Raw genomic sequence first — 12,079 nt, forward strand, 5'->3', positions numbered from 1 at the left:
AATCCGCTGATAGTAGTCTAGAACAAGTCATCACAATGATCAAGAACAAAGAAGGAGTCAGAATCAAGCACAGAATCCGAAGCAAAATGGTTTCGCCACAGAGTATATTTCTCTACTAGGACAAGGAATAACTTAACCGTCCAAATAGTGAGGGTAAAACGACACTGACTGGCAGTGCGAACCGTCCAGGACACATATGACTTCACATGAAACTGACTGGCAAAGAGAACCATCCAGGACACAGTTGACGCGTAGTGATGGGTGCAAGCCTCGTACCTAGTTTAGTGAAGGAAAGAGTTTTGTGAGGACGAGGGCAGAGTGAAGAAAAGTATAGTAAATATCAATAAAATCTAAATTGAATATAGATAGAGGGATCAAAACTGTTTGAATAGATTCACCCTATGATAACTGACAAAAATATGTATTTCATTAACTAGTGAATAAGCAGAAAAACAGGCAAAGAATCGTTTTTTTTTTTTTTTTAAATAAAATGTGAAATTAATGATGCTGCTTCCTTTCTGATAACTTTAGGTCGTAAGCACTTACAAGACTCGAATATGAAATGCCAGTGAGCCACATCATCAAGCCACGTTAGCTCTTTTTGGGTTGGGAGCTTCACTTGCATCATCACCTCTTGTCCGCTTCTGAGGCCTCACGTTGTCGTCTGGCCTCTCCAGCACAGATCTGAGGTACTCGCTCACCAGCAACTCCTTTCCTCTTTTAAGCATAGTGCTCAATTTTGGACGATCAGCTGCTATGCCGGTGGCTTGCTTTGCGAGCCTTTGCAATTCCTCATCCTCCACCGGAGCATGTTTGAAGATAGATTTAAGTACCCTCCCTACTTGGTACACTTGAGTCGGTGGGCCTAGACAACAACCATCATAGGTCTCAGGGGCGTAGATGGGGTTCTTTTTCTTTTCCCTCCGGCCGGGGATGTAACCAAATTTCTGTGTCATGCCCAGGTCGATGATAGTTACCCTGGGCTCGTTGGACGTTTCTTCTACGACTATATTGTTTGTCTTCAAGTCGGCGTGGGCAAGATTTGCCTTTGTCATTTCAGTCATGATATGAAGAATTTGTGTGATAATCTTGACTGCATTCATTCTAGAAACCTTCCCATCATCGAGGAGCGATGAGAGAGATGTTCCAGCATAAACTGTGACGATAGCTGGTTTAGGCCACAACGAAACACCCACCAGTCTTATCATTCCTACAATATCCTTCACTCTGACTATTTGTCTTGCTTCCTGCAACAGTGACTTCCACTGACGGTCGAGACTGCGTGCTAGAAGAATCTTAACACACAGGGGTACTCCATCAGGTCCATCGATTCGGTAGCAGGCTCCAAAGGTGCCTTCCCCCAGGAACAGTCCTTCCCTTTCGGCCTTCTCAACCAGTCGGTAGTCCATCTCAGGGATGCCACTCTCGGAAAGCTGTCGTCTGAACATTTCGTAAGTTGCCTTTTGTTGTTGGGGAAGATCCATGACCTTTACCTCACAGGGTTGGGTGGTAAGCTGAATATCTCTGGTCAGGAACCTTCGGGAGTCTGTTATGATCTTACACCAGACGTTACATCATTATGTTATATCCGAGATGACTATTATAGTGAGGTTGAAATTACTGAGGGTTTCACCTGATGTAGTGTACATAGCTACAAACACTAGGGTTTGACCTGCTGTAGTGTACATGGGTAGAAGAAACACATGGTTCTGTCCACTCGTAGTATTGAAAAAGTCTTCAATACTGGGGTTTAACCTGTTACAGTGTAGATGTAGGCGTGAAACAATTTGGCTTGACCACGTGTAGTGTAGATGGAAGCTACATACACTTAGGTTTGACCTGCTATAGTCAAGATGGAAGCAAGAAAGACACTGGATTTACCATTTGTAGTAATTAGATGGAGGCTACAAACTCGGGTTTTACTTGTACAGAGAGGATAAAACACAGGTTTGACCTGTTAAAATGTAGATGAAGATTACAAACGATGGTGTTTGAATTGCTGTAGTGTAGATGAAGGCTTAAAAATACATGGACTTGACCACTTCGAAGTGTATATGGAGAATAAAAACAGAGTTTGACCTGTTGTAGCGTCGATTGAGGCTTGAAATATATAGGTTTGACCAGTTTAGATGAAGGTGGATGTGACTAGTTTTAGTGAATGTGGAGCCTACTAGAACACACAGGATTTGACCTGTTGCACTGTACATGAAGGTTACAAATACATGGGTTTGACCACTTGTACTATAGAGGGGGAGGGGGTTGTACAATCACTATTTAGTAAAAAAGATAAATATCAACAGACAATGATGTAATAAAGATGATGGTGTTAGGAAGATTTATACGAATCAGGTCAAAGGTCAGTGGTTTCAAGGGTGTAGTGAGGATGAGTGGGTCTTGAAGATGAAGGTATAAAGCCCAGTGGCGTTAAGCGAGTACTAGATGTCACTCTGTAGTGAGGATGGCTTTTGATCAAAGCCCGACATATGACCTAATCGTTAGTGGTCAGATGAAATGCGCCTTCATTACAGCACCAGTCGTCACCTTTTATCTAATCCGCGTGAGGCAAGTTATAAACCGGAGGTGGCGAGGTGTAGTGAAGTTGAAGGTGTAGTGAGAATTTATAGTAAAAATGCAGGTATACATTACCCACGATGGTGCAGTAAAACAAAAGGATGCAGTGAAGATGAGGTAGCCCTCAATTGGAGTTAGCAGTGAAAATGAGGATGTAGTGAAGATACATGGTAATCTATACCATTATCATCAGGTGACATACTAATGGTGTAAAAGGTGTAGTGAAGATAGGAGTGAGGTGAAAATTAGATAGCTGTATATGTAGGTGTAGTAAGCATGAGGATGTTGTAATGATAATAACAAAATGTATGTAGTGAACATGAGAAGATAGTGAAGATGGATTTTGTTCCAACAATTCTAAGATAAGAGTCTTTGAATTAATAAAGAGTTATCAAGGCTGTACTAAAAATGAAAGGGTAGTGAAGATGACTTGCGTCTTCACACATACAGATCAAGACAAAGACTTTACCAAGTTTCAGTGTATATCATATAGGACAGACCAGTTATGGTGAAGGTAGAGGCAAGAAACATTTTGGTTTCACCTTCGTACCGTAGATGGAGGCTGGAAATAAATGGGTTTGATGACTAGTATTGTAGATGGAGGTACAAACACTGTTTAGTGAAGCTCAGTCAGTACTAAAGGAAACTTATTTGAAGGTTATAATAAAGATGAGTACGTCGTGAAGATAAAGGTATAAAGGCTAGTGGCGTTAAGGGAGTACTAGATGTCAATCTGTAGTGAGGATAACCTTTAACTGGGATCAAAGCCTCACATATGACCAAATCATTATCGGTCTGATCACATGCGCCTTCGACAGCAACAGTCGTCACCTTTTATCTAAACCGCTAGGATCAGGTCAAAGACCGGGTGTCGGGATGTAGTCAAGCTGAGGGTGTGATAAGAATTTGTAGTAACAATGTAGGTGTAATGATGATGGTCGTAGACGTTACCAACGATAGCGCAGTTAAACAAAAGGATATAGGGAAGATGAAGGAACACTCAATTTGAGTCATTGGTTAAAGTGAAAAATGGGAAAGTTACATTGTAACTTAACTTATTGTCATCAGGTGACAGAGACCAATGGTGTAGAAGGTGTAGTGAAGATAGGATTGCATTACGGAGTAGTAAATTAAGGATTATCGAGGTTGTAGTGTTCATGAAAAAGTAGTGAACATGACTTGTGTTCTGACACAGTACACGTCCGGACAAACACTTTACCCAGTTTTATTGTACATGGAGGCTGGAAACATATGGGATTTACCAGCTATAGCGAAGACAGAGGCAAGAAACATATGGCCTTGACCAGTTGTCCTGTAGATGGAGGTCAGAAATACATGGTTTTGACTAGTTTTACTATAGAGGGATGGTAAAATCAGTTTCGTGAAAACGAGTCAATATTCCAGGAAAAATCATGTGAAATTTGTGGTCAAGATGATGATGTTATGAAGACCCATTTGAGTCAGGTCAAAGGTGAGTGATTTCAAGAGTGTAGTGAGGATGAGTACGTCGTGAAGCTAAGGTATAAAGGTCAGCGGCGTTAAGGGAGTGCTAGATATCAGTCTGTTGAGAGGATGGCCTTTGACCGGGATCAAACCCTAAAATGTGATACAATTCTTACAGGTCAGATCAAATGCGCCTTCTTTACAGCACCAGTCACCTTCAATCTAAACCGTGAGAATCAGATCTGAGGCAGTAATGAAGATGAGGATGTAGTGAAGATATATTGAACTGCATCACGTTCAACACATTCTCAGCTCTGCTTTCATATATCTTGTAACAAATTCTTAGACGTCCTCTCTGGTGGTTACCTAACGTTTTTTTAATCTTGTTATATCGTTATCAGTATTAGTGTGTCACAGTTGCCCTCACTGGTGATGGTGCAGCAGTGTTATATACTTGTATACATAAACCAGTAGTAACTTGGTGCTTCCCACGTTACAGTTGCCCTCACTGGTGATGGCCCAGCAGTGTATATACTTGTATACATAAACCAGTAGTAACTTGGTGCTTCCCACGTTACAGTGTGGTGGGAGTCGTGGACACGGCTGGTGTCAACCATGTGGTCCTCCTCCGGCGTGGCCAAGCGACGCCCACATGTTCTTACCTCTGAGTGTGTCGTGGGTTGGTCGTGGTGTGAGGTCCCACTGATGACGGGGGTCAGGGGGCAAGGTGGGCTCTCCCGGGATGAGAGATGGTCAGGGTCATTGTGTGGAGTGATGGAGAGCGTGAGGGAGAAAGGGATGGATAAGGGAATGTTGGATATAGGGAAGGTGAGGGAGAAATGAGATAGGTAGGATAAGGAAGGTGTTGGGGAGGGTAAGGGAACTGGGGAAGATGATCATAGTGGAAGACATGAAAGTAATGAGGAAGGTGAAGAAAGTGAGGGAGTGGGAGGGCTGGTGAACATGAGGAAGTGGAGCGCGGTGGTGGGAGTCTTGCAAGAACTCAACTACCAGAACTTCAGATGGCTGGCGGCTGTGTAGCTTAGACGTTAGTATGAGAGGTGTGAATTCCTGCCAAGTCTCCGGGAGCTTCTAATCTTATCCTGGGAACTTTGTGGTGTACTCCAGGGATGGCAACACTGTTGACGGTGGCCTGACCCACGCCCTCTGCATCCCTGACACCAACCATTGTTTACCTGACCGTTGTCTACTGGACTACTGAGGCAAGTGTGAGTGCTGAGGATGATACTTAGTCACTGAGGCAAGTGTGAGTACTGACCATGATACTTAATTACTGAGGCAAGTGTGAGTACTGACCATGATACTTAGTTACTGAGGCAAGTGTGAGTGCTGAGGATGATACTTAGTTACTGAGGCAAGTGTGAGTGCTGAGGATGATAGTTACTGAGGCAAGTGTGAGTGCTGAGGATGATAGTTACTGAGGCAAGTGTGAGTACTGAGGATGATAGTTACTGAGGCAAGTGTGAGTGCTGAGGATGATAGTTACTGAGGCAAGTGTGAGTGCTGAGGATGATAGTTACTGAGGCAAGTGTGAGTGCTGAGGATGATAGTTACTGAGGCAAGTGTGAGTACTGAGGATGATACTTAGTCACTGAGGCAAGTGTGAGTACTGAGGATGGAACTTAGTTACTGAGGCAAGTGTGAGTACTGACCATGATACTTAGTTACTGAGGCAAGTGTGAGTACTGACCATGATACTTAGTTACTGAGGCAAGTGTGAGTACTGAAGATGATACTTAGTTACTGAGGCAAGTGTGAGTACTGACCATGATACTTAGTTACTGAGGCAAGTGTGAGTACTGACCATGATACTTAGTTACTGAGGCAAGTGTGAGTACTGAAGATGATACTTAGTTACTGAGGCAAGTGTGAGTACTGAAGATGATACTTAGTTACTGAGGCAAGTGTGAGTACTGACCATGATACTTAGTTACTGAGGCAAGTGTGAGTACTGAAGATGATACTTAGTTACTGAGGCAAGTGTGAGTGCTGAGGATGGTACTTAGTAACTGAGGCAAGTGTGAGTACTGAGGATGGTACTGAGTTACTGAGGCAAGTGTGAGTACTGAGGATGATACTTAGTTACTGAGGCAAGTGTGAGTACTGAGGATGATAGTTACTGAGGCAAGTGTGAGTGCTGAGGATGGTACTTAGTTACTGAGGCAAGTGTGAGTACTGAGGATGGTACTTAGTTACTGAGGCAAGTGTGAGTACTGAGGATGGTACTTAGTTACTGAGGCAAGTGTGAGTACTGAGGATGGTACTTAGTTACTGAGGCAAGTGTGAGTACTGAGGATGATACTTAGTTACTGAGGCAAGTGTGAGTACTGAGGATGGTACTTAGTTACTGAGGCAAGTGTGAGTACTGAGGATGGTACTTAGTTACTGAGGCAAGTGTGAGTACTGAGGATGGTACTTAGTTACTGAGGCAAGTGTGAGTACTGAGGATGGTACTTAGTTACTGAGGCAAGTGTGAGTACTGAGGATGGTACTTAGTTACTGAGGCAAGTGTGAGTACTGAGGATGGTACTTAGTTACTGAGGCAAGTGTGAGTACTGAGGATGATACTTAGTTACTGAGGCAAGTGTGAGTACTGAGGATGGTACTTAGTTACTGAGGCAAGTGTGAGTACTGAGGATGGTACTTAGTTACTGAGGCAAGTGTGAGTACTGAGGATGGTACTTAGTTACTGAGGCAAGTGTGAGTACTGAGGATGGTACTTAGTTACTGAGGCAAGTGTGAGTACTGAGGATGGTACTTAGTTACTGAGGCAAGTGTGAGTACTGAGGATGATACTTAGTTACTGAGGCAAGTGTGAGTACTGAGGATGGTACTTAGTTACTGAGGCAAGTGTGAGTACTGAGATGTACTTAGTTACTGAGGCAAGTGTGAGTACTGAGGATGGTACTTAGTTACTGAGGCAAGTGTGAGTACTGAGGATGGTACTTAGTTACTGAGGCAAGTGTGAGTACTGAGGATGTACTTAGTTACTGAGGCAAGTGTGAGTACTGAGGATGGTACTTAGTTACTGAGGCAAGTGTGAGTACTGAGGATGATACTTAGTTACTGAGGCAAGTGTGAGTACTGAGGATGTACTTAGTTACTGAGGCAAGTGTGAGTACTGAGGATGGTACTTAGTTACTGAGGCAAGTGTGAGTACTGAGGATGGTACTTAGTTACTGAGGCAAGTGTGAGTACTGAGGATGATACTTAGTTACTGAGGCAAGTGTGAGTACTGAGGATTGTACTTAGTTACTGAGGCAAGTGTGAGTACTGAGGATGATACTTAGTTACTGAGGCAAGTGTGAGTACTGAGGATGGTACTTACTGAGGCAAGTGTGAGTACTGAGGATGGTACTGAGTTACTGAGGCAAGTGTGAGTACTGAGGATGGTACTTAGTTACTGAGGCAAGTGTGAGTACTGAGGATGGTACTTAGTTACTGAGGCAAGTGTGAGTACTGAGGATGGTACTTAGTTACTGAGGCAAGTGTGAGTACTGAGGATGGTACTTAGTTACTGAGGCAAGTGTGAGTACTGAGGATGGTACTTAGTTACTGAGGCAAGTGTGAGTACTGAGGATGGTACTTAGTTACTGAGGAAGATGTGTGAGTACTGAGGATGGTACTTAGTTACTGAGGCAAGTGTGGAGTACTCGAGGATGATACATAGTTACTGAGGCAGGTGTGGTATCTGAGGGATGTACTTAGTTACTGAGGAATAGTGTGAGTGCTGAAGTTGTTACTCTAGTTACTGAGGCCAGTGTGAGTGATGGGATGGTACTTATGTTCGAGGCAAGTTAGAATACTGAGGATGGTACTTATTGATCCTACATTTCATCACACAGCAGTACATTGATCCTACTTCAATCAACAGCACATTGATCCGACATTCATCACACAGCAATTGTTCCTACCATTCATCACACAGTTACATTGATCCTACATTCATCACACAGCACGCAATTGATCCTACATTCATCACACAACACATTGATCCTACATTCATCACACAACACATTGATCCTACATTCATCACACAAGCACATTGATCCTACATTCATCACACAACACATTGATCCTACATTCATCACACAACACATTGATCCTACATTCATCACACAACACATTGATCCTACATTCATCACACAGCACATTGATCCTACATTCATCACACAGCACATTGATCCTACATTCATCACACAGCACATTGATCCTACATTCATCACACAGCACATTGATCCTACATTCATCACACAGCACATTGATCCTACATTCATCACACAGCACATTGATCCTACATTCATCACACAGCACATTGATCCTACATTCATCACACAGCACATTGATCCTACATTCATCACACAGCACATTGATCCTACATTCATCACACAGCACATTGATCCTACATTCATCACACAGCACATTGATCCTACATTCATCACACAGCACATTGATCCTACATTCATCACACAGCACATTGATCCTACATTCATCACACAGCACATTGATCCTACATTCATCACACAGCACATTGATCCTACATTCATCACACAGCACATTGATCCTACATTCATCACACAGCACATTGATCCTACATTCATCACACAGCACATTGATCCTACATTCATCACACAGCACATTGATCCTACATTCATCACACAGCACATTGATCCTACATTCATCACACAGCACATTGATCCTACATTCATCACACAGCACATTGATCCTACATTCATCACACAGCACATTGATCCTACATTCATCACACAGCACATTGATCCTACATTCATCACACAGCACATTGATCCTACATTCATCACACAGCACATTGATCCTACATTCATCACACAGCACATTGATCCTACATTCATCACACAGCACATTGATCCTACATTCATCACACAGCACATTGATCCTACATTCATCACACAGCACATTGATCCTACATTCATCACACAGCACATTGATCCTACATTCATCACACAGCACATTGATCCTACATTCATCACACAGCACATTGATCCTACATTCATCACACAGCACATTGATCCTACATTCATCACACAGCACATTGATCCTACATTCATCACACAGCACATTGATCCTACATTCATCACACAGCACATTGATCCTACATTCATCACACAGCACATTGATCCTACATTCATCACACAGCACATTGATCCTACATTCATCACACAGCACATTGATCCTACATTCATCACACAGCACATTGATCCTACATTCATCACACAGCACATTAATCCTACATTCATCACACAGCACATTGATCCTACATTCATCACACAGCACATTGATCCTACATTCATCACACAGCACATTGATCCTACATTCATCACACAGCACATTGATCCTACATTCATCACACAGCACATTGATCCTACATTCATCACACAGCACATTGATCCTACATTCATCACACACCACATTGATCCTACATTCATCACACAGCACATTGATCCTACATTCATCACACAGCACATTGATCCTACATTCATCACACAACACATTGATCCTACATTCATCACACACCACATTGATCCTACATTCATCACACAACACATTGATCCTACATTCATCACACAGCACATTGATCCTACATTCATCACACAGCACATTGATCCTACATTCATCACACAGCACATTGATCCTACATTCATCACACACCACATTGATCCTACATTCATCACACAGCACATTGATCCTACATTCATCACACAGCACATTGATCCTACATTCATCACACAGCACATTGATCCTACATTCATCACACAGCACATTGATCCTACATTCATCACACAGCACATTGATCCTACATTCATCACACAGCACATTGATCCTACATTCATCACACAGCACATTGATCCTACATTCATCACACAGCACATTGATCCTACATTCATCACACAGCACATTGATCCTACATTCATCACACAGCACATTGATCCTACATTCATCACACAGCACATTGATCCTACATTCATCACACAGCACATTGATCCTACATTCATCACACAGCACATTGATCCTACATTCATCACACAGCACATTGATCCTACATTCATCACACAGCACATTGATCCTACATTCATCACACAGCACATTGATCCTACATTCATCACACAGCACATTGATGCTACATTCATCACACAGCACATTGATCCTACATTCATCACACAGCACATTGATCCTACATTCATCACACAGCACATTGATCCTACAGACAAATATCTTTCAATAATGAATAAAGAGGATCGTCGAGGACATTGTGGTGAGGATATATATGTAAGTCAGCCCCAGTGAACACCGTCAATATAGCACGATCAATGTATCATGTGAGTGTCATATATTCGAGTTCCTGTGCTATAATGCTGGAGGACTCAGATCACAAAGCCATTTATGAACCATGTACACACCTCTCGGGAATGATGAGTAAGTCATGTACACACCTCTCGGGAATGATGAGTAAGTCATGTACACACCTCTCGGGAATGATGAGTAAGTCATGAACACACCTCTCGGGAATGATGAGTAAGTCACGAACACACCTCTCGGGAATGATGAGTAAGTCGTATTCTTATAATGAACGTACCAGTTGAACATAATGAACCCAACATCTGAGTCAAGTCAACTTACGTATTGAACACAGGGTAACAAAACTTTCTCTATAGTGACTGTCACAAGGAAGTTAGTCATCGTCTCAGACACTAAGTCATCTCCTCACAGGGATCAAGTCATCATCTGAAGACATACGTCATCGCCTTAAGGGAGTATGTCATTATCTTCATCGATTACGTTATAGCTTTACAGGATCAATCATAAAATGATGGTCTGGAGATCATTATGTCCAGGAGTTCAGGTTATTGTCAAAGGAAATGGATTCAGTAAGTCAGGACATTAAGTCTTCATGACCAAGTGGTGAACAGATCGCCTCCAGCCTAACACAAGAGAGTAATGTTGTTCTCTCCAGCCTAACGTGAACACGGTATGATCATCAGCCCAGGATGACGGCAGGTGGTGTGGTGTGGGCGCGGGGTCCTGGCAGCTCAGCCAGGTGCGATATGTCCGGGGATGTGTGTGTGTGTGTGTGTGTGTGTGTGTGTGTGTGTGTGTGTGTGTGTGTGTGTGTGTGTGTGTGTGTTGTGGAACGTGCGCCTCAACCTGATGCTAGAGCAGAGTGGAGGCTGAGTCCTCCTGCAGAGCTGGATCATCACCACCACCACTGTAGCACACGACTCACGCACTCACAACTTCATGATGTATAGTACCTGCAGAGAGAGAGAGAGAGAGAGAGAGAGAGAGAGAGAGAGAGAGAGAGAGAGAGAGAGAGAGAGAGAGAGAGCATGCTTACTTATCAATATATATACCAAAACAAACATACAGATTCAAACGAAATAAGAATATGTGCGACTGCAGAGCTACACACACACACACACACACACACACACACATACACGAGTGTACAACTCCTTCCCCGTAAAGCACTAATAGACAACTGCACACAAAACCGGCCATCACTATAACCCTGGCAACACAGATTCCAACACTACAATGTTGGTCGTTGCGTCATCAGACCCTCCCCGCCCGCCCACAGTGTGGTATTGGCTGGTACAGAAGATGACGCGGTTGTTGTTGTAAGGAAGAAAACTTACGTAGTAATAGTTCACACTCAACTGTGGTAAACCTCCAGTTCTGAATGGTTTCCTGGAATCCATAATCAGTGTTAGATGTGAATTATCGTGATAATCATGAATTATCCTAACGTGTGGTGATAATTATGACGTTTTGGTGATGATTGTTTGAGCTGATATGTGTGTAATGTATCAAGATGAAGAAGGAAAGTTCATGAGCCAATGTTCACAAGTTATATGAACATCCTCGTGTATAAGAGTTCATCACGTGATCGGCCTGATCATAATCCGGGATCTGATTATGAACTGTAAAGGAAAGGTTCATATCAAAAATGGTTATACAGACAGATCAATAAACGGGTACTTGAACTTACTGTACCAAAATACATGTT

General features: G+C 42.8%; 1 protein-coding gene across 1 annotated transcript; it reads right to left on the reverse strand.

The window, feature by feature from the left end:
- Nucleotides 1-581: 581 nt before the first annotated feature.
- On the reverse strand, nt 582-1,484 carry LOC139765347 (calcium-dependent protein kinase 4-like). The gene has a single exon (XM_071692724.1). It carries the CDS (start codon nt 1,482-1,484, stop codon nt 582-584), a length of 903 nt encoding a protein of 300 aa, XP_071548825.1.
- Between the last annotated feature and the right edge of the window lie 10,595 nt (nt 1,485-12,079).

This window comes from Panulirus ornatus, chromosome 54 (assembly GCF_036320965.1).
Source record: "Panulirus ornatus isolate Po-2019 chromosome 54, ASM3632096v1, whole genome shotgun sequence".
Classification (NCBI taxonomy): domain Eukaryota; kingdom Metazoa; phylum Arthropoda; class Malacostraca; order Decapoda; family Palinuridae; genus Panulirus; species Panulirus ornatus.

What these genes read in the sequence shown, in the direction of transcription:
- LOC139765347 (XM_071692724.1), bottom strand. Translation starts at nt 1,484, where the DNA reads ATGGATCTTCCCCAACAACAAAAGGCAACTTACGAAATGTTCAGACGA.